Raw genomic sequence first — 27,325 nt, 5'->3', positions numbered from 1 at the left:
GCTGACAATTGTGCACCCGAAAGAGTGCAATGCCATTGGTCTGAAGAGTGGTATCAGTCAAGAACTTCTATCTATATCCGACAGGCAATCCAAAATAAATCATGGCGAGGATGACAAAGGAAAGGTTGATGAAGAAAAGAAAGAAACCGAGGAAGAAGTGATTGTCAGAATGAAAAAGAAAAGGTCTCGAAAGAAGATTATATTGGCCAAAATGAGTGGAGTTCTACTTTTTCAAAGCTCCATGGTGAGTCGGTGGATGAAGCAAATGGATAGGCTTATTCATGCAATTGTGGCAAAGAGCAATGATGCGGATTCCATCATCCGGTTCAGAATAAATTGAGAGAGCTTGAAGACGTCGAGCCAACGACGATAACCAAAGGCACTATAGGGGAGGTAACCCCTAGTAGGTAACTTTTAGATTGTTTTCGTTTTAGTTTGCCTATCATATAAGTCTCCCTTCTCCACCAACTTTTTAAACTTATTCTTTGCATAGCCTTGAATAAGTTTGGGGGGTGATATGGTGGATAGTGAGCCTTATGAGGTATTTTACTGCTTTATTTTTGTTTCAAATTGATTAGTTGTCTTTTGTTGCTTTTATTTATGTTTTATGGTAGATTTGTTTTGCTTTAGACCTCTGTGAGTTGTTTTGATTTTGGTTGTTGTGGAATTGAATTTGAACTTGTTTGAATTCTGGTTTCTTGGGGTAAAGACTAGTTGTAATGATAAAAATTCTATCCATCTTTTAAGCTATCATGGTCTTTGATTTAAAAGTTTGAGTAATAGGTGCATAAGTAACGAATTGCTTGTTTGCCTTGATTCATGCTATTACCCGAGTGAGATTTGAGCCAAAACTTCATTTTTTTTGTGTGATTTTATCATATGCTTGTTGTTGTTTCTAGAACTTGCTCCTAATCATATTAAATCTACATAGTGAATGTGAATTTAGGAGATGACGTTAGGCATTCTTTGTTTTCCCCTTCACAAGTGTATATTTTTGTCTTAATCCCTAGTTAGCCCTCCTAGCCTAAAAAGTATTCCAATGTCAAATAATTGTTGAGTTACCGTCAAAGTGATAAGCCTACAAACTTGGAAGCACATATGTGGTGTTGTAAAAAAATGGAGGTATAAGCTAGACGAAGTCTAGAAGAAGAAAAAAAAAAGAAAAAAAAACAATAAATTTGTGGAGGTATAAGCTAGACGAAGTCTAGAAGAGTTATTGGTTGGGTTCCTAAATAAGTGGAGACTAGATGAGAGGAAGAAGTTCGACAAAGTCTTACTTATCTGAGATTTGTATTGGGAAATAGTCTTTTGTTGGGAGTTGTAGTATGTGGGTACTTGTGCTTCTTATAATTTTAAGCCACTTAAGCCTAAATTTTCCCTACCGTCCAAAGAGTCACGTTACAACCTTAATAAGTCCTTTCTGATTTTAAATTCACATTCACATTCTAGTAGAGGAGATGTTTGATTTTGAGCAAGCATATGGTAAACACTACTTGTATTTTGATTTGAGAGTATTATTTCTATATATACACTTTTGAGAGTGAGATACACATACACATATTTTGAGAGAAGCATGAATCCAAGGTGATATACGAGTTAGTAGTAAAAGTGCACTCAACGGCTTGACTTGATAGAATTTGTATTGTGATATGTTCTTTTATTCCATACTTTTTGAAACAATGATGATGTCTAAACCCCTTTAAATCCAAGTCTTCTATTAGTTCTATTTCTTCATTGCTCGAGGACTAGCAATTATGTAAGATTGGGGGAGTTGACATACTTGGATTTTACATGGTTTTAGAGGGTGGTTTTGTATGAATTTGATCACATTTTGTCTATTATTGGGCATGTTTATATCCACTTCTCTATTATGTTGGTATGTTGACCATTTTGTTAAGAGTGTGTAGAAAAATGTGCAAAATATGTGGATGCGCAGCAGCCTTGCTTTGAGACAATATTTACTGGAGATTTTGATGTCCAATCAGCCTATAATGCATATCAATCTCTTCGTCTTCGAAAGAGCTTCGCGTGGGTATCTCGTACGTCTCAACCGGAGTTCGGTAGAAGAAGTTATGGCCGTTATAAGAACACTGCGCAGTCCAGAAACCTCCACGCGGCCGGGTGAATTTATACACTGTAAATTCACCCGGCCGGGTACGACGATTTGTGCTAAAAAGGTCAGAAAATGGTCGAAAATCATCACCCGGCCGGGTGAATTTTCCTCTTTATAATTCTACCCGGCCGGGTACGTTATTTTGGCGTATTCTTTTGCCAAAAACGCGATTTTTTATGGGAGATTAAAGGGAAAACGCCTAGGGTTCACATCCATTCAACATCTACCGCCTCCAACACTGACACACACCCCCAAGAACACCTTTAAGAGAGAGAATTGAAGATTGAAGACTTCCAATCGGAAGATTGAAGTTGCAATTCCATAGATTCATTCTCACAGGAGTATCTTAATCTTTTCTCCATGTATTTCATTGAATCTTGTGTTTTAAACATGGTTTTTGTGAAGAACATGAGTAGCTAAATCCTTTTGTAGAATTCTTGGTGAAGATGCATTAATTTCATAGTTTTTATCCAATTATTTTTGTTCTTACCTTGCTCTTGTAGTTATTTGATTATTCTTGGGTTTATTCCTTTCAATTGCTTGATCACCACTTGATTGTGTAGGATTAATTAGATTAATCGTGAGATGAAATAATTAATCTGGAAATAGGAATAGTTCACACCTTAATGCAATAAAACTCGGGAGAGTTGAGGTTTTGAGTGAGGTCTTTGACCTAATCGAGCTTTTGGGAGTTAGGGGTTTTAGGATTAGAAGGGGACTTCAATCCTAGCACTTAATCTACAGGTTTCTCACCTCGGGAGGGGTTTAATCTATATTTGTGGTCGACTTAGTAATTCTAGAGACACCAAAAGGTAAGGCAATTTGATTGGATAAGAGCTTGGAATTGTGCATCGGATCCTTGAGTTCTACAATTTTCTCCATATATCTTTTCACTCCGTGTTTACTTGCTTTCATTTAATTAATTGCTCATTATATGCTTTTCGTAGTGTTAAAACAAACCAAACCTTTCCCGATTCTCTAGATAGTAGTCAACGTTTGTTCGTGGTAGTTAAGTTGATACGAATTTGTCTCTGTGAGATACGATACTCTTGCTTGCTAATTACTACACTAGCCCCGTACACTTGCGGGTATCACTTGTGTTAAAATAAGTTGAGTCAAGTTTTTGGCGCCGTTGCCGGGGACAATTTTGTGTCATTATAGCTTAATATCGTGATAATAATTGAGATTACTAGTCTAGATTTTATTTTCTTTATTTTTATTTTTATTTTTATTTTTTGTGTTCTCTCTTTGAGTTCTAATCAGTGTTATGTCCATGTTTGCGAGGTACACACCTAGAGGCCGACCCCCAGATAAGATGGATCTATCAAAGGAGCAGTTGGCCCGAACTCTCGAACTCATGGGCCAACATAGTGGGATGCAAGTAACTAAACCTGAAGATGTTTATGACGATATGGATTATGTGCATCCAAAGGACCAAGGCTCGAGCTACAGTGATTACCACCCTAGTCAAGGGGGTTACAATTACTACACCGAAGGCCACTCCCCTTCTATCTTCTTAGATGAGCCGTTACATGGAAATATGAAGCCTACCCTAGAAGAGGCTCTCGCTTCCTTTATGAAGCAAACTGAAGCATGTATGCGAAAACCTGAAGCATATAAGGATCCATCGCACCAACTATTCCGAAGTGAACCAATAATGGAACCTCAAGAGAAGGTTGAGTATGTTAATTATATTCAGCAAGTGGACCAAGACAGAGCTATTGACAGATACTACCTCAATCAAACGGGTAATGATGATTATAGTCTAACCAAGTCCACTCATAACTCATCATTTGGATATTCCGATCATGCTCAGCAACCCTCACATGATTTCATTGATGAGCCTAAGAAGAATTCTTCGGAGGATTTGTTGATTGCCTTCATGGAAAACACTAAAGCTTACATAGAAAGTTCGTCCCAGAGATTAGGCAAGCTGGAGCAAACCATGGAGGAGTTGAGCTCACACATGAAGAATATGGCGACTCAGATGAGTCAAATTGCTCATGCTGTTACCATTCAACAACAGCCAGTTCAATTTCAGGAGCTGACAATTGTGCACCCGAAAGAGTGCAATGCCATTGGTCTGAAGAGTGGTATCAGTCAAGAACTTCTATCTATATCCGACAGGCAATCCAAAATAAATCATGGCGAGGATGACAAAGGAAAGGTTGATGAAGAAAAGAAAGAAACCGAGGAAGAAGTGATTGTCAAAATGAAAAAGAAAAGGTCTCGAAAGAAGATTATATTGGCCAAAATGAGTGGAGTTCTACTTTTTCAAAGCTCCATGGTGAGTCGGTGGATGAAGCAAATGGATAGGCTTATTCATGCAATTGTGGCAAAGAGCAATGATGCGGATTCCATCATCCGGTTTAGAATAAATTGAGAGAGCTTGAAGACGTCGAGCCAACGACGATAACCAAAGGCACTATAGGGGAGGTAACCCCTAGTAGGTAACTTTTAGATTGTTTTCGTTTTAGTTTGCCTATCATATAAGTCTCCCTTCTCCACCAACTTTTTAAACTTATTCTTTGCATAGCCTTGAATAAGTTTGGGGGGTGATATGGTGGATAGTGATCCTTATGAGGTATTTTACTGCTTTATTTTTGTTTCAAATTGATTAGTTGTCTTTTGTTGCTTTTATTTATGTTTTATGGTAGATTTGTTTTGCTTTAGACCTCTGTGAGTTGTTTTGATTTTGGTTGTTGTGGAATTGAATTTGAACTTGTTTGAATTCTGGTTTCTTGGGGTAAAGACTAGTTGTAATGATAAAAATTCTATCCATCTTTTAAGCTATCATGGTCTTTGATTTAAAAGTTTGAGTAATAGGTGCATAAGTAACGAATTGCTTGTTTGCCTTGATTCATGCTATTACCCGAGTGAGATTTGAGCCAAAACTTCATTTTTTTGTGTGATTTTATCATATGCTTGTTGTTGTTTCTAGAACTTGCTCCTAATCATATTAAATCTACATAGTGAATGTGAATTTAGGAGATGGCGTTAGGCATTCTTTGTTTTCCCCTTCACAAGTGTATATTTTTGTCTTAATCCCTAGTTAGCCCTCCTAGCCTAAAAAGTATTCCAATGTCAAATAATTGTTGAGTTACCGTCAAAGTGATAAGCCTACAAACTTGGAAGCACATATGTGGTGTTGTAAAAAAATGGAGGTATAAGCTAGACGAAGTCTAGAGGAAGGAAAAAAAAAGAAAAAAAAACAATAAATTTGTGGAGGTATAAGCTAGACGAAGTCTAGAAGAGTTATTGGTTGGGTTCCTAAATAAGTGGAGACTAGATGAGAGGAAGAAGTTCGACAAAGTCTTACTTATCTGAGATTTGTATTGGGAAATAGTCTTTTGTTGGGAGTTGTAGTATGTGGGTACTTGTGCTTCTTATAATTTTAAGCCACTTAAGCCTAAATTTTCCCTACCGTCCAAAGAGTCACGTTACAACCTTAATAAGTCCTTTCTGATTTTAAATTCACATTCACATTCTAGTAGATGAGATGTTTGATTTTGAGCAAGCATATGGTAAACACTACTTGTATTTTGATTTGAGAGTATTATTTCTATATATACACTTTTGAGAGTGAGATACACATACACATATTTTGAGAGAAGCATGAATCCAAGGTGATATACGAGTTAGTAGTAAAAGTGCACTCAACGGCTTGACTTGATAGAATTTGTATTGTGATATGTTCTTTTATTCCATACTTTTTGAAACAATGATGATGTCTAAACCCCTTTAAATCCAAGTCTTCTATTAGTTCTATTTCTTCATTGCTCGAGGACTAGCAATTATGTAAGATTGGGGGAGTTGACATACTTGGATTTTACATGGTTTTAGAGGGTGGTTTTGTATGAATTTGATCACATTTTGTCTATTATTGGGCATGTTTATATCCACTTCTCTATTATGTTGGTATGTTGACCATTTTGTTAAGAGTGTGTAGAAAAATGTGCAAAATATGTGGATGCGCAGCAGCCTTGCTTTGAGACAATATTTACTGGAGATTTTGATGTCCAATCAGCCTATAATGCATATCAATCTCTTCGTCTTCGAAAGAGCTTCGCGTGGGTATCTCGTACGTCTCAATCGGAGTTCGGTAGAAGAAGTTATGGCCGTTATAAGAACACAGCGCAGTCCAGAAACCTCCACGCAGCCGGGTGAATTTATACACTGTAAATTCACCCGGCCGGGTACGACGATTTGCGCTAAAAAGGTCAGAAAATGGTCGAAAATCATCACCCGGCCGGGTGAATTTTCCTCTTTATAATTCTACCCGGCCGGGTACGTTATTTTGGCGTATTCTTTTGCCAAAAACGCGATTTTTTATGGGAGATTAAAGGGAAAACGCCTAGGGTTCACATCCATTCAACATCTACCGCCTCCAACACTCACACACACCCCCAAGAACTCCTTTAAGAGAGAGAATTGAAGATTGAAGACTTCCAATCGGAAGATTGAAGTTGCAATTCCATAGATTCATTCTCACAGGAGTATCTTAATCTTTTCTCCATGTATTTCATTGAATCTTGTGTTTTAAACATGGTTTTTGTGAAGAACATGAGTAGCTAAATCCTTTTGTAGAATTCTTGGTGAAGATGCATTAATTTCATAGTTTTTATCCAATTATTTTTGTTCTTACCTTGCTCTTGTAGTTATTTGATTATTCTTGGGTTTATTCCTTTCAATTGCTTGATCACCACTTGATTGTGTAGGATTAATTAGATTAATCGGGAGATGAAATAATTAATCTGGAAATAGGAATAGTTCACACCTTAATGCAATAAAACTCGGGAGAGTTGAGGTTTTGAGTGAGGTCTTTGACCTAATCGAGCTTTTGGGAGTTAGGGGTTTTAGGATTAGAAGGGGACTTCAATCCTAGCACTTAATCTACAGGTTTCTCACCTCGGGAGGGGTTTAATCTATATTTGTGGTCGACTTAGTAATTCTAGAGACACCAAAAGGTAAGGCAATTTGATTGGATAAGAGCTTGGAATTGTGCATCGGATCCTTGAGTTCTACAATTTTCTCCATATATCTTTTCACTCCGTGTTTACTTGCTTTCATTTAATTAATTGCTCATTATATGCTTTTCGTAGTGTTAAAACAAACCAAACCTTTCCCGATTCTCTAGATAGTAGTCAACGTTTGTTCGTGGTAGTTAAGTTGATACGAATTTGTCTCTGTGAGATACGATACTCTTGCTTGCTAATTACTACACTAGCCCCGTACACTTGCGGGTATCACTTGTGTTAAAATAAGTTGAGTCAAGTTTTTGGCGCCGTTGCCGGGGACAATTTTGTGTCATTATAGCTTAATATCGTGATAATAATTGAGATTACTAGTCTAGATTTTATTTTCTTTATTTTTATTTTTATTTTTATTTTTTGTGTTCTCTCTTTGAATTCTAATCAGTGTTATGTCCATGTTTGCGAGGTACACACCTAGAGGCCGACCCCCAGATAAGATGGATCTATCAAAGGAGCAGTTGGCCCGAACTCTCGAACTCATGGGCCAACATAGTGGGATACAAGTAACTAAACCTGAAGATGTTTATGACGATTTGGATTATGTGCATCCAAAGGACCAAGGCTCGAGCTACAGTGATTACCACCCTAGTCAAGGGGGTTACAATTACTACACCGAAGGCCACTTCCCTTCTATCTTCTTAGATGAGCCGTTATATGGAAATATGAAGCCTACCCTAGAAGAGGCTCTCGCTTCCTTTATGAAGCAAATTGAAGCATGTATGCGAAAACCTGAAGCATATAAGGATCCATCGCACCAACTATTCCGAAGTGAACCAATAATGGAACCTCAAGAGAAGGTTGTGTATGTTAATTATATTCAGCAAGTGGACCAAGACAGAGCTATTGACAGATACTACCTCAATCAAACGGGTAATGATGATTATAGTCTAACCAAGTCCACTCATAACTCATCATTTGGATATTCCGATCATGCTCAGCAACCCTCACATGATTTCATTGATGAGCCTAAGAAGAATTCTTCGGAGGAGTTGTTGATTGCCTTCATGGAAAACACTAAAGCTTACATAGAAAGTTCGTCCCAGAGATTAGGCAAGCTGGAGCAAACCATGGAGGAGTTGAGCTCACACATGAAGAATATGGCGACTCAGATGAGTCAAATTGCTCATGCTGTTACCATTCAACAACAGCCAGTTCAATTTCAGGAGCTGACAATTGTGCACCCGAAAGAGTGCAATGCCATTGGTCTGAAGAGTGGTATCAGTCAAGAACTTCTATCTATATCCGACAGGCAATCCAAAATAAATCATGGCGAGGATGACAAAGGAAAGGTTGATGAAGAAAAGAAAGAAACCGAGGTAGAAGTGATTGTCAGATTGAAAAAGAAAAGGTCTCGAAAGAAGATTATATTGGCCAAAATGAGTGGAGTTCTACTTTTTCAAAGCTCCATGGTGAGTCGGTGGATGAAGCAAATGGATAGGCTTATTCATGCAATTGTGGCAAAGAGCAATGATGCGGATTCCATCATCCGGTTCAGAATAAATTGAGAGAGCTTGAAGACGTAGAGCCAACGACGATAACCAAAGGCACTATAGGGGAGGTAACCCCTAGTAGGTAACTTTTAGATTATTTTCGTTTTAGTTTGCCTATCATATAAGTCTCCCTTCTCCACCAACTTTTTAAACTTATTCTTTGCATAGCCTTGAATAAGTTTGGGGGGGTGATATGGTGGATAGTGAGCCTTATGAGGTATTTTACTGCTTTATTTTTGTTTCAAATTGATTAGTTGTCTTTTGTTGATTTTATTTATGTTTTAGGGTAGATTTGTTTTGCTTTAGACCTCTGTGAGTTGTTTTGATTTTGGTTGTTGTGGAATTGAATTTGAACTTGTTTGAATTCTGGTTTCTTGGGGTAAAGACTAGTTGTAATGATAAAAATTCTATCCATCTTTTAAGCTATCATGGTCTTTTGATTTAAAAGTTTGAGTAATAGGTGCATAAGTAAAGAATTGCTTGTTTGCCTTGATTCATGCTATTACCCGAGTGAGATTTGAGCCAAAACTTCATTTTTTTGTGTGATTTTATCATATGCTTGTTGTTGTTTCTAGAACTTGCTCCTAATCATATTAAATCTACATAGTGAATGTGAATTTAGGAGATGACGTTAGGCATTCTTTGTTTTCCCCTTCACAAGTGTATATTTTTGTCTTAATCCCTAGTTAGCCCTCCTAGCCTAAAAAGTATTCCAATGTCAAATAATTGTTGAGTTACCGTCAAAGTGATAAGCCTACAAACTTGGAAGCACATATGGGGTGTTGTAAAAAAATGGAGGTATAAGCTAGACGAAGTCTAGAGGAAGAAAAAAAAAAAGAAAAAAAAACAATAAATTTGTGGAGGTATAAGCTAGACGAAGTCTAGAAGAGTTATTGGTTGGGTTCCTAAATAAGTGGAGACTAGATGAGAGGAAGAAGTTCGACAAAGTCTTACTTATCTGAGATTTGTATTGGGAAATAGTCTTTTGGTGGGAGTTGTAGTATGTGGGTACTTGTGCTTCTTATAATTTTAAGCCACTTAAGCCTAAATTTTCCCTACCGTCCAAAGAGTCACGTTACAACCTTAATAAGTCCTTTCTGATTTTAAATTCACATTCACATTCTAGTAGATGAGATGTTTGATTTTGAGCAAGCATATGGTAAACACTACTTGTATTTTAATTTGAGAGTATTATTTCTATATATACACCTTTGAGAGTGAGATACACATATACATATTTTGAGAGAAGCATGAATCCAAGGTGATATACGAGTTAGTAGTAAAAGTGCACTCAACGGCTTGACTTGATAGAATTTGTATTGTGATATGTTCTTTTATTCCATACTTTTTGAAACAATGATGATGTCTAAACCCCTTTAAATCCAAGTCTTCTATTAGTTCTATTTCTTCATTGCTCGAGGACTAGCAATTATGTAAGTTTGAGGGAGTTGACATACTTGGATTTTACATGGTTTTAGAGGGTGGTTTTGTATGAATTTGATCACATTTTGTCTATTATTGGGCATGTTTATATCCACTTCTCTATTATGTTGGTATGTTGACCATTTTGTTAAGAGTGTGTAGAAAAATGTGCAAAATATGTGGATGCGCAGCAGCCTTGCTTTGAGACAATATTTACTGGAGATTTTGATGTCCAATCAGCCTATAATGCATATCAATCTCTTCGTCTTCGAAAGAGCTTCACGTGGGTATCTCGTACGTCTCAATCGGAGTTCGGTAGAAGAGGTTATGGCCGTTATAAGAACACTGCGCAGTCCAGAAACCTCCACGCGGACGGACTGTAAATTCACCCGGCCGGGTACGACGATTCTGCGCTAAAAAGGTCAGAAAATGGTCGAAAATCATCACCCGGCCGGGTGAATTTTCCTCTTTATAATTCTACCCGGCCGGGTACGTTATTTTGGCGTATTCTTTTGCCAAAAACGCGATTTTTTATGGGAGATTAAAGGGAAAACGCCTAGGGTTCACATCCATTCAACATCTACAGCCTCCAACACTCACACACACCCCCAAGAACACCTTTAAGAGAGAGAATTGAAGATTGAAGACTTCCAATCGGAAGATTGAAGTTGCAATTCCATAGATTCATTCTCACAGGAGTATCTTAATCTTTTCTCCATGTATTTCATTGAATCTTGTGTTTTAAACATGGTTTTTGTGAAGAACATGAGTAGCTAAATCCTTTTGTAGAATTCTTGGTGAAGATGCATTAATTTCATAGTTTTTATCCAATTATTTTTGTTCTTACCTTGCTCTTGTAGTTATTTGATTATTCTTGGGTTTATTCCTTTCAATTGCTTGATCACCACTTGATTGTGTAGGATTAATTAGATTAATCGGGAGATGAAATAATTAATCTGGAAATAGGAATAGTTCACACCTTAATGCAATAAAACTCGGGAGAGTTGAGGTTTTGAGTGAGGTCTTTGACCTAATCGAGCTTTTGGGAGTTAGGGGTTTTAGGATTAGAAGGGGACTTCAATCCTAGCACTTAATCTACAGGTTTCTCACCTCGGGAGGAGGTTTAATCTATATTTGTGGTCGACTTAGTAATTTTAGAGACACCAAAAGGTAAGGCAATTTGATTGGATAAGAGCTTGGAATTGTGCATCGGATCCTTGAGTTCTACAATTTTCTCCATATATCTTTTCACTCCGTGTTTACTTGCTTTCATTTAATTAATTGCTCATTATATGCTTTTCGTAGTGTTAAAACAAACCAAACCTTTCCCGATTCTCTAGATAGTAGTCAACGTTTGTTCGTGGTAGTTAAGTTGATACGAATTTGTCTCTGTGAGATACGATACTCTTGCTTGCTAATTACTACACTAGCCCCGTACACTTGCGGGTATCACTTGTGTTAAAATAAGTTGAGTCAAGTTTTTGGCGCCGTTGCCGGGGACAATTTTGTGTCATTATAGCTTAATATCGTGATAATAATTGAGATTACTAGTCTAGATTTTATTTTCTTTATTTTTATTTTTTGTGTTCTCTCTTTGAGTTCTAATCAGTGTTATGTCCATGTTTGCGAGGTACACACCTAGAGGCCGACCCCCAGATAAGATGGATCTATCAAAGGAGCAGTTGGCCCGAACTCTCGAACTCATGGGCCAACATAGTGGGATGCAAGTAACTAAACCTGAAGATGTTTATGACGATTTGGATTATGTGCATCCAAAGGACCAAGGCTCGAGCTACAGTGATTACCACCCTAGTCAAGGGGGTTACAATTACTACACCGAAGGCCACTCCCCTTCTATCTTCTTAGATGAGCCGTTATATGGAAATATGAAGCCTACCCTAGAAGAGGCTCTCGCTTCCTTTATGAAGCAAATTGAAGCATGAATGCGAAAACCTGAAGCATATAAGGATCCATCGCACCAACTATTCCGAAGTGAACCAATAATGGAACCTCAAGAGAAGGTTGAGTATGTTAATTATATTCAGCAAGTGGACCAAGACTGTAACGCCCCGAAAATTTTAAAACCCTAACTTTAGAGCCCTAGAATTTATAGTTGATGACGTGGAGTCGAGAATGCCTTAATTTGCGTGAGATGAGTCTATGTTGAAAGTTTGAAAAGTCAAACTTATTGATTTGATGATGTGGCATGTGTTTTACCTATTGATTATGTGGCAAATTAATTGTTTAAGGGTGAGTGAGGATGTTAGAGAAAATTTCCATAAATACTTGTCACCCTAATTCTTGAAATTTTCGAACCCTAGCCCCTTTGTGAGAGGATTTCTATTCTTTTCGGATTTGATTTAATCCTTGGGATATTTATTTAAATTAAGTCTAAGAGCCAATTATTTCCTTATTTAGAACACAAAAATCGAGCCTCATATTTACCTAGTGATTTTCGAAAATCACACTTATAGGAAGGAGATATTATTTTGCCTATTTATTTGATCCCTTGCTTGATTTCCTTCCATACCTAGAATATATTTATTCTACCAAAATCTTTCCATATTTCAAGAGATCTTACCATACCTTATCCTAATTAATATTCAAAAATCCATGCCTTATTTACAAGGCTAGAAATCGCCCCTTCCTTGTTCCATGGAGGATTTTCCTTATTTTTATTTTGCTCCATAATATCTTATTCTATATGGAAAAATACCAAAACAAAATCTTGGCTTTATGGAAAGCCTTATTTTCGAAAATTTGAGGATATTGCCATCTTCTATTTTTGTTAATTCTTCTTCCCTACTTTACAATATTATTTTATTTTAATTTAATTTATAGAGAAAAGATCTTACCAAATATTCTATTCTTATTACCTAAAGATCTCATTGGACTCTATAAATAAGAACCAACCCCAACCCTAGCCCCCATTATTTTCGAAAATCCCACCCCTTGTGCTCTCTCAATTTTCTTCCACTTTACTCCATAAATCCTTCATCTTTTGAGAAGAATTCGAAGTTTAATCCGTGGATATTGAAGAACCAAGCCTATACTTTGATTCTACCGATTGATTTTCTCTAAAAAGGTATCTTCGTTTGGGAGTTATGATATTCTTCTTCTACCTCTTCTTTTCTTTTTCTTCCAACCGATTTAATCGGTGTTCTTGGACCTTCATGCATATTAATTGAGAGAAAAGGGATGAGAAGGGATATGGGAACATGTGTGTGTGCCGTGTGTGTGTGCTTGCGAGTGTGAGTGTGTGTTGTGTGGTGAAATAGTGGATGAAATATTAATGAGTGATCTAAAACTTGAGATGTGAATTTAGAATAGCATGATCTAAAGACCTAGATGTGAACTTGATTTATTGAAATAGCATGATGTGAACTTGATCTATGTGACGAGCATGATATTATGTAACATGAAGAAATAGAGATAGAAATTATATGACTTGATTTATGTGACAAGAAGGAATGGAATTTTATGACAAGTATGTGACCTAATTGTGCATGATGAATATGTAAGCATGCTATACTTCCATGCGATATAAGAAGATGATTTGTTGGGTATGCGATAACGTTTTGATAAGCATGTGAGATAGGAGAATAAATTGTTTGTGGTGAATATGCGTTAATGAGATGACTCAAGGGTAAAAGGGAAAAGCGTTGAGACATGCATGAGTTAGGAATTTGAAATTTAACCTAATATGTGATTATATGCTTATGTGAATTAAAAAGGTGAAACCTCGAGTGCGAAGCAGAATAACAAAGGGAAAGAACGCTTTTGAAATCTAAGCAGTCGAGGTGGGCTTTATTCTTAAACTCTTTTACTTTTTATCAAAATTATTGATTGGTGTTATAAGGGTGGTTTAACTGTTATGCCATGCCTATGTTTGTTTTATTGTGAGATTGTGTGCCTGATGCCTAGTTTGTGAGTTCGCTCCATTGGGCTATAGGGCTATGGATATGATATACGAATTCGGGTCTGAGTATGGGCCGCAAACCTTACCAGGCTGTGTACACGAGGGGATCGGGAGCCGTCCTAGCTAGTCGGCCGGTCTCGTGGGCGAAAAGCGTGGCCACGCTTTCGTCGCACCATGGAAAGATTGTGATATGTGACTGTGGAATTTGATGAGGAAAATGGGAGATATTTGATTGGCCAATCTATGAAAATATTTTGTGTAACTCGTTGATATTTTCAAATTATAAAACTCGAGTTCACTTGGTAAGGGTGGCATAACTTATAAAATGTTTTGGCAATGAGCTCACTGAGTATTTCAAAATACTCAGCCCTGCATGTGTTTTCCTTATGTGCAGGTTGAACGATGACGAGCGGTGGCGGGTGTTGAGTATGATAATTAATTAAGATGGATATTTGGAATTTCAAGCGTAGTTGTGTCTTCATACATAGCTATTCTTTCTCTTGGTCGTTTTCCGCTGAGTCTTGATACACTTATGTCTATTTCAGATATGTTGCACTCTCCTTTCGAGTTAGAGGCTTTAGACTATCTTGTGGTTATTATCTTGGAAAACTATGTCATACTCTTGACATTGTTGAACGTCATTTATTACACCTCCCTATTCTTATTCGAGTTTCGAGGTTAAGTTATTGCTTTAAACACTCTGATAGTTCTTTCTAATCTTTTGGTCAACACTCTTTAACTGAAACCCTAGCCTTCGTTCTTTTCTTGAGTCCGTTTTGGTAGCAGTCGCCGCATTTATTGTACCCTAGGAGAGCGGGCTGTTACAGTTGGTATCAGAGCCTCAGTTCTTTCCGCTCTGGACCCAAGAGTCTTTTCGAACCTTAGGTTGTCCTTGTAATCTTGTCGTAAATGAATTAAATGTGGAAGGCTCAACACCGCAACTCGTCTCGTTCAACCACGAAGAAAGAGGTACAATGTATTACTATGACTTGTGATTTAAAACTTTATGCTCTTGGAAATTTCGGTGAAAAGTATGATTTTTGTGAACAGCATGTCCTATGTGTTGAGAATATTGCGTGCTTGTGAAGCGATGCTTCTTAATCGATGATTCCTAGGAGTTTGGAAATATTATGAGTGGGAAGCGATGCTTCTTGAATGGTGACTTGTTGAATGTTGTATTCGAGTTTGTGAAATTGTGAAATGTGAAATGTGATTACTTGGCTGCTACGAAGCAACTCCTATGTGAAATATGAAGTAAATACTATGGCTTTTGGTAAATGTGGTGAAGTTATGAAACGGGAGACACTATGCAAATGTGAAATTGCTTTTTGAGGCATGATGTATCACATATTGAGGTATGATTGTGAACACGTGTTGCTTGATGTTGAGATTTGTTATTACATATTAAAACTGCAAATTTAACTTGGAGGACGTACATGTTGATTTCTTGGAAGACGAAAATTTTAATGCATATTTGGTTGAAAATTTATGATCTTGAAATTTTGAAGGCGAAATATGACGCATGTGTAGTTGCAATTAGGTGATTGTGAAATAGAGGGACATGAACTGCATGAAGTTGGAAATGCGATTTTGTGGAAGATGCATTGACTAAGTGCTAATTTTTACATATATTACTATACGATGCTTGATATACTATGGAACATCAAATGATTTATGTGGTGAAATATGTTATTAAAATAAATTCGTTAATTGTACAATATATGGATGGAGTTGTGTGATAATGGGGAACTTTTGAACTTTGTTGCGAATGTGATTACGTGTGGTTTTATGTTGAAATGTTGCGATGCTTAGATCTGGACTACTTGGAACCTAGCATGACTTAGTTATACGATCACAACGCTTATATCAACAGTAGAAACGCGGAATGACTAGTATGAGACTCCAAGCTATGCTTGAAATTATAGAGTGCCTAAGAGGTAGGCTAGACTGAACGTGCTAGAACTTAGATGTAGGTTGACAACTGCGGTATCACTTTCCTGAGTGATAGAACCAACGAAAATAAGTATACATCGAGCTTTGATGTACCCTTACATTGGCGAGATCATACCAAGATCTAATAAAACCATGCAGTCTTGCATACCGTGCCAAAGTGGCGACGCGACACAAATACGACGACGTTTATGACCCATTAAGACCACGTGTTTAATGGCAATCGAAAAGACTATGTGACACGGCAAGAAGAAGACTTTGAAGATGCGACCATCAAATTTAGTTATTTTCGTCGATACGATGAATCTCGACTTGGAATCCACGGTTTCATAAAACGACGTTATCATGAATAGGCTCGGGAGAGGTGTGCGAGAGAGTGCGACCTTCGTAATTAGAATGACCAATTTTTAAATCGACAGTACTTACTTGGATCCTAAGTTCTTTTCGGGACGTTTCGAATAACCATGAACCCTTATCTATTTAAACACCTTGGTTGACTCACAATTTGCGAGTGATACCCATTATTTCATTTCCCATGTCGAGTCATGATTCACTTGGCGTGAAGTTTGTGTTTGCCCTTTATAACTTTGGACCTCACGTTTGAGTAGTATTCTTCAAATTCATAAGAACGATATTTGGTTTTGTGAGCTTCCGTCATTGAACTTCATTCCTAAAGTTGCCTGTAGTTATGACCTTCAGTATGATCACATCTCCAGACCTGTTTTTCTTCAAAGGATGGAATATTCTTCTTGGAACTTTGGTTCACCCCTTCATTTTGTAACCATGTTTGTGGCAAGCTCTTTTGGCAGAAGTGAAATTCTTTTTAGCTCGACTTCACTACATATACTGTTTCACACTCAATGATTTTTCGGGTACCAAGTTAAGACTATCACGTTCTCTTCTTCCTTAACGGTTTCGAAAAGTCCCAATCACTTTGAGTTGCCCTCGGCAAACTCGTCAAACCATTATTAGTGCTACTTCATGACATTTGTCTATATTCCTAAATTTTTGACGCGACTGGTTGTTTTCGGCCTTGACATGTTTGATCAAAAACCGCTGTCCGATATCTTTTCAAATTTTGGTCGGACAGTCTGGTATGGGGTTTGAGATTTCTAAAGTTTTTATTCACCTTACCATTTTACTTTCGCATTTGCGTTACTCCTTTTCGTCCGTTGTACTGAGACCCCTTTTGAGACCACATTTTTGAGATTTGTGGAATTCGCACTTTTTCTACTGCCTTATCTTGCAATGAGTTGTTTCTACTCTTTTCTACCTCATTGTGCGAAATTGAAATTCGCACCTTTCTATTATCTTAACTCGCCGTGAACTACATCTGCTCTTTTCTACCTTATTTCGTGAATGTGGGAATTCGCACCTTTTTATCATCTTATCTTGGAGTAAGTTGTTCTCACTCTTTTCCACTTTATTGCGCAAATGTCTTCGTCCGTTTTATTTTTCCCCAAGTACCTCCCATCGTGTTGTGCAACTAGTCTATGACTCTTCTTGCACAACTGCCCTTTTTTTTTTTTTTTTCAATACTACTGTGTGATCATTCCTTGAACCCTACTTATAGGAAGAATCATAATTTTACCAGTACATCAGAATAGGTTCCACCCTGTTTTCATCACCCATCCCATGTTCTTTCGGGCTCTCATCAGAATTAAATTCTCAAGCTCTATGGGTTTTCTTGATACCTCTAAACTTTTAATTCTCAGAATGGACGAGTCATGTCCTCGCTCAGTTTCGAACCAATTGTCAATGACGAGATTTGAAAGTGTCAAGCTAGAGATGTTATTCTTGTTTCCTTGATAAAGTTTGGAGCCTTTCCGATGAATGACATTTTGTGGTGCTTCTTCGAATTAAAATCAGCCCATATCCAAGTTAAGACTGTCTGATTAAAATTTGAGTTCTTAATACATACTCTGAGTTCTTGATGCGACACGACAAAGGAAGGCGAAAGCTTAAATCTTTTAAGATACACGTGGGAAATAAGTTCTACAGACAGATGCGCGCTGAAATGGTACACCAACAAGAGGTGTAGACATGACCAATGGAAGGACGAGAAATATTTCGCTTTTACGAACTGCTATATCGAACAGCTAGGAAATCGAATGTCGTGTTATAGAATTTTCCCGAACTTGCTCGAACGTAGGAATCGTACTAGGAGAACTTAAGTTAGTCGCTTACGATCTGCGAGTTATGGCGATGAGAGATGTCGACGTAATCTTAGGAATGGACTGGTTGACCGCTAACTTTGCGACGAATCACTGTGACGAGAGGCGAATATCCCTACACGCCCCGAGCATGGAACCCATCGTATACCAAAGAATCTCGATGAACCGGCAAACCGCTATAATCTCTGCGCTACAAGCCACCGCGATGACAAAGAAAGGACGCCCCGTCTACCTTGTCTATTTTCCACGGAGAGGAGAAGGAGGAGAGAAGGATCGAAGAAGTCGCTGTCGTACGAAATTTATCCAGACTTTTTCCCCGAAGCGTTACCGGGACCGCCGCCAGATCAACAACTAGAATTCACGACCGATCTCGAACCAGGAGCCGCACATGTGTCCTTAGGCGCCATTGAACAAATTGACCTTTAAGAACAACTACCCACTGCCGAGGAAAGACGACCTGTTGATCAACTCCGTGGAGCCGTCGTGTTTTCAAAGATGGATTTAAAATCCAGGTACCGCCAGCTGAAAGTGCGAAAGGAGGATATCCCTAGAAGTCGCATTCCGTACCAGATAGGGTCACTATGAGTTCGTTGTAATGACGTTCGGTCTGACAAACGCCCCAGCCGTATTTATAGACCTGATGAACCGAGTTTTCCACCCGTACCTAGATACGTCCGTCTTAGGGTTCATATATGATATCTTAGTCTACTCAAAGGACGACGAGGAGCACGCAGAGCACCTACGAATCGCACTGGAGACGCTAAGGAAGAAAAAGCTGACCACCGCACCAGTGTTAGTTGTACCAAAGCTTGGAGTGAACTACGTAGTTTACACCGACACCTCGAAGGTCGGATTAGGATGCGTATTGATGCAGAACGACAAGGTGATCGCCTACGCGCCACGACAAGTAAAACCGCACGAGTTGAACTACCCCACCCACGATTTAGAGTTAGCCGCAGTAGTGCATGCCCTGAGGATTTGGAGGCACCATCTCTATGGAGTTAGGTGTGAAATCTTTACGGACCATAAAGAGGTTGGAGTACTTTCTCGAGCAGAAGGACCTGAACATGCGACAACGGAGATGGCTCGAGCTAGTAAAGGATTACGATTGTGGTATCAACTACCACCCAGGCAAAGCAAACGTAGTAGCAGATGCTTTAAACCGTAGAGACCTTTCGCAACCCGCTGTTTGTCCGACAGGAGAGGAGAGCCTAGTGCGTGAGTTGAGTAAGATGCGATTAGAAGTAGTTAGAACACCCGATACCGTGAGAGGTCGAATCGCCGCGTTAGTAGTAGAACTTGATCTACAAACGAGGATCGTTGCGGCACAACGGCTAGATGTGAAATTGGAGGAGATTCGAATCGAAGTGAGAACCGGAGAATCCGGAAGTTTTAGCGAGACTTCCGACAACGCCCTAACCTTCGAAGGGAGATCGTGTGTGCCAAACGATGAGAGCCTTAGGAGCGAGATCTTGAGCGAAGCGCACGAAACCCCATACACTGCTCATCCCGGGAGCACGAAGATGTACCAGGATTTGAGAAAATCCTTTTGGTGGAGCGGCATGAAACGAGACGTCGCAGCTTTCGTGGAACGTTGCTTAGCCTGTCAACAGGTGAAAGCCCTGCACCAACGACCATACGGGAAGTTACAACCGCTGGAGATACCCGAGTGGAAATGGGAGCACATCGCTATGGACTTCGTGACAGCGTTGCCAAAAACCCTTAAAGGGAATACCTCGATCTGGGTGATCATAGACCGACTTACCAAGAGTGCGCATTTCATACCAATCCCCGTAACCCATGGATCGGATAAGCTGGCCCGGATCTACATCCGAGAGATCGTGCGACTACATGGAGTTCCAGTGACGATTACGTCTGATCGTGACCCGAAGTTTACCTCGAAGTTTTGGATTAGTCTACAAGCGCGAGCTAGGGACACGTTTAAACTTTAGCACCGCTTTCCACCCCCAATCCGATGGACAATCCGAGAGGACGATACTAACTCTCGAGGACATGCTAAGAGCCGTGGTGCTCGACCGAGGTGGAAGTTGGGAGACCGCACTCCCTTTGATCGAATTCGCCTACAACAACAGCTTCCAAGCAACGATCGGCATGGCGCCATACGAAGCACTTTACGGGAGAAAGTGTAGATCTCCGCTTTTTTGGGACGAGGTTGGAGAACGAAGAGCGCTTGGACTCGATGCAGTCGAGGAGATGGTCAAAATCGTCCGACAAATCCGCGCGCGAATGAAAGAAGCTCAGGACAGACAAAAGTCGTACGCCGACGTCCGACGGACGGATTTGCAGTTCCATGCTAGCGACAAGGTTTTCCTCAAAGTATCCCCGTCGAAAGGGATAACGCGTTTTGGAGTCAAGGGCAAACTGAAACCGCGTTTTATCGGACCGTACGAAATTCTAGAGGGAGTAGGACCCGTAGCTTATCGTTTAGCGTTGCCGCCCAGCCTTGGGAGTGTGCACAACGTGTTTCATGTGTCGCAGTTGCGGAAATACGTGTTCGATCCGAAGCATGTGATTCGTAATGAGGATATTGCTGTAAGTCCGGATCTGAGTTACGAGGAGCAACCCCTGTTAGTCTTAGATCGAAAAGTCCAAACCTTGAGAAATAAAACCATAGCCTTCGTAAAGATTCAGTGGAGAAACCACGGGCCCGAGGAAGCCACGTGGGAACAGGAGGGTAAGATGATGGAGCTTTATCCGGAACTTTTCCGTGAAAGGTACCAAATTTCGGGACGAAATTTTCTTTAAGTGTGGTAGGATGTAACGCCCCGAAAATTTTAAAACCCTAACTTTAGAGCCCTAGAATTTATAGTTGATGACGTGGAGTCGAGAATGCCTTAATTTGCGTGAGATGAGTCTATGTTGAAAGTTTGAAAAGACAAACTTATTGATTTGATGATGTGGCATGTGTTTTACCTATTGATTATGTGGCAAATTAATTGTTTAAGGGTGAGTGAGGATGTTAGAGAAAATTTCCATAAATACTTGTCACCCTAATTCTTGAAATTTTCGAACCCTAGCCCCTTTGTGAGAGGATTTCTATTCTTTTCGGATTTGATTTAATCCTTGGGATATTTATTTAAATTAAGTCTAAGAGCCAATTATTTCCTTATTTAGAACACAAAAATCGAGCCTCATATTTACCTAGTGATTTTCGAAAATCACACTTATAGGAAGGAGATATTATTTTGCCTATTTATTTGATCCCTTGCTTGATTTCCTTCCATACCTAGAATATATTTATTCTACCAAAATCTTTCCATATTTCAAGAGATCTTACCATACCTTATCCTAATTAATATTCAAAAATCCATGCCTTATTTACAAGGCTAGAAATCGCCCCTTCCTTGTTCCATGGAGGATTTTCCTTATTTTTATTTTGCTCCATAATATCTTATTCTATATGGAAAAATACCAAAACAAAATCTTGGCTTTATGGAAAGCCTTATTTTCGAAAATTTGAGGATATTGCCATCTTCTATTTTTGTTAATTCTTCTTCCCTACTTTACAATATTATTTTATTTTAATTTAATTTATAGAGAAAAGATCTTACCAAATATTCTATTCTTATTACCTAAAGATCTCATTGGACTCTATAAATAAGAACCAACCCCAACCCTAGCCCCCATTATTTTCGAAAATCCCACCCCTTGTGCTCTCTCAATTTTCTTCCACTTTACTCCATAAATCCTTCATCTTTTGAGAAGAATTCGAAGTTTAATCCGTGGATATTGAAGAACCAAGCCTATACTTTGATTCTACCGATTGATTTTCTCTAAAAAGGTATCTTCGTTTGGGAGTTATGATATTCTTCTTCTACCTCTTCTTTTCTTTTTCTTCCAACCGATTTAATCGGTGTTCTTGGACCTTCATGCATATTAATTGAGAGAAAAGGGATGAGAAGGGATATGGGAACATGTGTGTGTGCCGTGTGTGTGTGCTTGCGAGTGTGAGTGTGTGTTGTGTGGTGAAATAGTGGATGGAATATTAATGAGTGATCTAAAACTTGAGATGTGAATTTAGAATAGCATGATCTAAAGACCTAGATGTGAACTTGATTTATTGAAATAGCATGATGTGAACTTGATCTATGTGACGAGCATGATATTATGTAACATGAAGAAATAGAGATAGAAATTATATGACTTGATTTATGTGACAAGAAGGAATGGAATTTTATGACAAGTATGTGACCTAATTGTGCATGATGAATATGTAAGCATGCTATACTTCCATGCGATATAAGAAGATGATTTGTTGGGTATGCGATAACGTTTTGATAAGCATGTGAGATAGGAGAATAAATTGTTTGTGGTGAATATGCGTTAATGAGATGACTCAAGGGTAAAAGGGAAAAGCGTTGAGACATGCATGAGTTAGGAATTTGAAATTTAACCTAATATGTGATTATATGCTTATGTGAATTAAAAAGGTGAAACCTCGAGTGCGAAGCAGAATAACAAAGGGAAAGAACGCTTTTGAAATCTAAGCAGTCGAGGTGGGCTTTATTCTTAAACTCTTTTACTTTTTATCAAAATTATTGATTGGTGTTATAAGGGTGGTTTAACTGTTATGCCATGCCTATGTTTGTTTTATTGTGAGATTGTGTGCCTGATGCCTAGTTTGTGAGTTCGCTCCATTGGGCTATAGGGCTATGGATATGATATACGAATTCGGGTCTGAGTATGGGCCGCAAACCCTACCAGGCTGTGTACACGAGGGGATCGGGAGCCGTCCTAGCTAGTCGGCCGGTCTCGTGGGCGAAAAGCGTGGCCACGCTTTCGTCGCACCATGGAAAGATTGTGATATGTGACTGTGGAATTTGATGAGGAAAATGGGAGATATTTGATTGGCCAATCTATGAAAATATTTTGTGTAACTCGTTGATATTTTCAAATTATAAAACTCGAGTTCACTTGGTAAGGGTGGCATAACTTATAAAATGTTTTGGCAATGAGCTCACTGAGTATTTCAAAATACTCAGCCCTGCATGTGTTTTCCTTATGTGCAGGTTGAACGATGACGAGCGGTGGCGGGTGTTGAGTATGATAATTAATTAAGATGGATATTTGGAATTTCAAGCGTAGTTGTGTCTTCATACATAGCTATTCTTTCTCTTGGTCGTTTTCCGCTGAGTCTTGATACACTTATGTCTATTTCAGATATGTTGCACTCTCCTTTCGAGTTAGAGGCTTTAGACTATCTTGTGGTTATTATCTTGGAAAACTATGTCATACTCTTGACATTGTTGAACGTCATTTATTACACCTCCCTATTCTTATTCGAGTTTCGAGGTTAAGTTATTGCTTTAAACACTCTGATAGTTCTTTCTAATCTTTTGGTCAACACTCTTTAACTGAAACCCTAGCCTTCGTTCTTTTCTTGAGTCCGTTTTGGTAGCAGTCGCCGCATTTATTGTACCCTAGGAGAGCGGGCTGTTACCAGCAGTCACCAGCATACAAATGACGTGTAGTCCATGAATTCGCGATCACATTCAATAAATTTTAATTCTATGAATATTTTTCATAAAAAAAAGGTTGAAACCCCAATCCTAAAAGCCCCCCACATCTCAGTCCGACAGTATTATGAAGAGTGTTAAATCAGGGTGTGTAGTCACCTGCTAAGGGGAGGGCCTAACCCACTGCCTGCCAGAAGCCCACCTCCCACGGCCTTACAACTACATGACAGTAGTGAGATTTAATCATTTGCCATTCATATAAATCTGCCCCTCCGAAACTAAATTCTATGAATACTTTTGAAATCAAGGTTAATGTAATTTGTTTGCCTTAGAATATAAAAATACAAATATTCATTTATAGATGCAACATACACAAATAAAAGTAAAATACAATGAAAACAAAGTGAAACTACATTCACCTAATTCACAAGAGAAAATAGATGAATTATTATTTCCAAATTACAACAACTTAGAAAGATAATCCGTAAGGAGCTTGCTCAACTTGATACAACGCTAAACTCCTTAGCTTCACCGCTGAGAAAAATGCGAATGTTATAATTCTCAAAAATGGAATCTTGATTGCAACATTCTAAATGCAATGTGAATTTAACCAATTCAAGTACATGTTACTCCCTCCGTCCCCCATAATTTGTCACTGTTTGACCCGGCACGGATTTTAAGAAATATAATAGAAAGTGGGTTGAAAAAGTAAGTGGCATATGAGTCCTACTTTTATATATTAGTTTTATAATAAAATGTAAGAATGAGTTAGTAGAATATGGGATCCACTGCCAAAAATGGTAAAAGTGAAAGGTGACAAATTTTTAGAGACGGACGAAAATTAAAATAAGTGACAAATTTTCAGGGACAAATTAGAGCGAATAAATGTAGTAAATATTACCATTATATATTCAGCTTCATCACCATTTGGATACAAACACAACAATCCTGATGTAGAGCCAATCTCCAGCAGCATCAAACAAGTTGAAGAATGCAATTCGCCATGATTTCTTTAGTATGAATGAGCCAATAACTCCCCAAAATCCAAAGATAAAACCAAAGCCCATTGATATGCCAACTTCTTGCATAAACGAGAAGATGTTGCCATCTTTCTCATTCATGTTTTCCTCCGGATTAGTGGCGGATGGCCTCAAGCGATCTTCAGGGCATTTTTGCAAAGGGTCCCCGCAGAGCCCATCATTACCCGCATAAGCAGATGCACCGAAGCTCTGAAGTTGAGTACCGGTTGGAATTTTTCCAGACAAATGGTTGTTCGACAGATCAAGAACACCAATGGTGCTTATTTCTGCCAAACTTTTTGGTATATGGCCAGAGAGATGGTTGTGAGATAGATCAAGAGAATCTAGCATCTCCATTTTACCAATATCTGGAATTATATGTCCTGTCAAACTATTTCTTGATAGATTCAAGGATATTAATCCCCTCATAGTGGAAAATGATTTGGGAATGTTTCCGGTTAATCTATTGCTAGAAAAATCAATGAGTTTGAGAAGACTGAGATTTTCCCAATACTCGGATTCCTTACCTTTCCATTGAAATGATGAATATCCATAGAGCTTATTTGCATAGAAACCGTAAAATGAATCAAAAAGAGATTCATACATCAAGTTATCCTTATCAGTCAAGTAAGAAAAATTCTCGAAGCAATCAGGTATTATCCAAGACAAGTTGTTTAACGACAAATCCAAAACATGAATAAAAGTAAGATTGCATATCCCAAGAGGAATATTTCCATGCAATTTATTTCCACGAAGGTTTAGAATTTTTATATCAGTCATCTGCCAAATCCAAGTGGGGATCTCTCCTATTAACTTGTTCCCTCCGACGTCAAGGATAAGCAAATGTTGGCAATGTCTCAAATGGTAAGGGAACTCACCAGATAAATTATTAGCATGCAATTGTAGTCCTCTGAGGAAAAGTAAAGTCCCGAGAGAGTGAGGAATTTCCCCCGAAAAATGGTTGTTAGCCAAATTGATGGCGTACAACATTGGCATTTGATCCCAACAGTTGGAAATCTCTCCTGCAAACTGATTATGGGCGAGGGAAAGGACTGAAATGGGAGAGAAAGGAATCTTGCAAAGGGATGAAATTGAACCCGAGAACATATTTCCGCTTAAATGAATCTCGATAGCAAGGGCAGGAAATAATGGTATAGGACCTGAGAATCGATTGTAACTAAGATCCATATACTCAATGGAGGTGGATGTGAGATTTGAAATTGTGCCACTTATTTGATTGTTGGAGAGATATAAGACCACTAATGAAGAAGACGCACTCCACAACCATCTCGGGGCTTCGTCTGTTATATTGGCAACACTAAGATCAAGAGATGACAAATTCAACTGTGTTCGAATCCAGTTTGGAAAATATGGACCCACATTGCACCTGGCTAAAGATATTTCACTCAATTGAAAAGGAGGGATCCAGTCAGATGCAATATCCAAGATCAATGATGGATTGGAGGATAAATATAGTGTCTTTAACTTATCAAGCTTGATGAAGTATGATTCAGAGACTATACCTTCCAACGAATTATGAGAAAGATCTAGATATTGAAGTTCGGAGAGTTGGCCAATACTTAATGAAATAGGACCTGTAAAGTTATTTCTAGAAAGGACCAGTTCTTTCAATAAAGGAAACGCTCCTAGGTCTGGCATCGATTCGTTGAGAGGATTATTAGACAAGTGCAGTGTTTCGAGTGATTCCAATGCAGAATGAAGAATAAAAGCAGAAATAGAACTAAAAGAGTTTGACGAGAGATCAAGAAAGAGTAGGTTGGTAAGGTTCCCCAACAGAGGAGAAATGGTCCCAGAGAAGTTACATTGATTAAGATACAAATATTGTAATCGTTTCATCGAACCAATGAATTCTGGAATTAGAATGCCTCTAAAGTCATTCCCACTTAGGTCAAGTGAGCTTAGTTTGGTAAGGTTCCCTAAGTGAGGAGGGATGGTCCTAAAATAATTCAGACTAAGGTCAAGTGAGAGTAGGTTGGTGAGGTTTCCTAAGTGAGAAGGAATGTTCCCAAAAAGATTACAACTCCTAAGAGACAAGTGTTGTAATTGTTTCATGGAACCAATGAATTCTGGGATTGGAGTGCCTCCAAAATCATTATAACTTAGGTCAAGATAATTTAAATGATGCAACTCAACCAATGAAGAGCCAATCTCACCTTGCAAATGACCTAGAAATTCACCATCTTCTCCAATACTCTTAAGTCGAAGGCCGATGACATGGCCAGCATGGCCAACGGTGTAGCTGCACTCAACACCGTACCATTCGCAGCATTCGTCGCTTTGCCACGACGAGAGAAATCCATAATCATCGATGAGGCCATTCATGAAGCTTAGAAGAGCTTCTCTCTCACTCTCTATGCATCTCACTTTTGCATCTCCTGAAACAAATGCGCAGAAAAGAAGAAAAAGAAGAATTTTGGTTGCTATTCTTTTATCAGAATTCATCTCTCTTTTTTAAGTAATGCATGTATGGAATTGGATTGTATTTGTGGGATACTACTTTAAATAGGGAAAGATAAACAAAACAATTTCGAAAATCAACTTAAATTTGCTTAATTAGCACTACATGTAAGTCAACTTGAAAGATAAAATAGAAAGTAAAGTACTGTGACTTATAATCCCAAATATTTTTTTTCCTATGTAAGTATGTAACCAAAAAGAAAAATACAGAAATTTTTGAAAATATTAATTAATGAAAACATAACGTAGA

At 38.5% G+C, this 27,325-nt stretch overlaps 1 protein-coding gene across 1 annotated transcript; it reads right to left on the bottom strand.

Annotated features, from left to right (window-relative positions):
• Positions 1–24,498: 24,498 nt before the first annotated feature.
• LOC148929680 (receptor-like protein EIX2) lies at positions 24,499–27,060 on the bottom strand. Its single transcript, XM_089056987.1, has one exon. The coding sequence runs from the start codon at positions 27,058–27,060 to the stop codon at positions 24,499–24,501; it is 2,562 nt and encodes an 853-aa protein (XP_088913113.1).
• Between the last annotated feature and the right edge of the window lie 265 nt (positions 27,061–27,325).

The sequence above is a fragment of the Salvia hispanica genome, chromosome 4, assembly GCF_029641045.1.
Source record: "Salvia hispanica isolate PSC_SH4W2 chromosome 4, Shi_PSC_v1, whole genome shotgun sequence".
NCBI classification, from domain to species: domain Eukaryota; kingdom Viridiplantae; phylum Streptophyta; class Magnoliopsida; order Lamiales; family Lamiaceae; genus Salvia; species Salvia hispanica.
The sequence above is the reverse complement of the archived record's forward strand: the minus strand, read 5'-3'. Positions and strand labels throughout refer to the sequence as shown.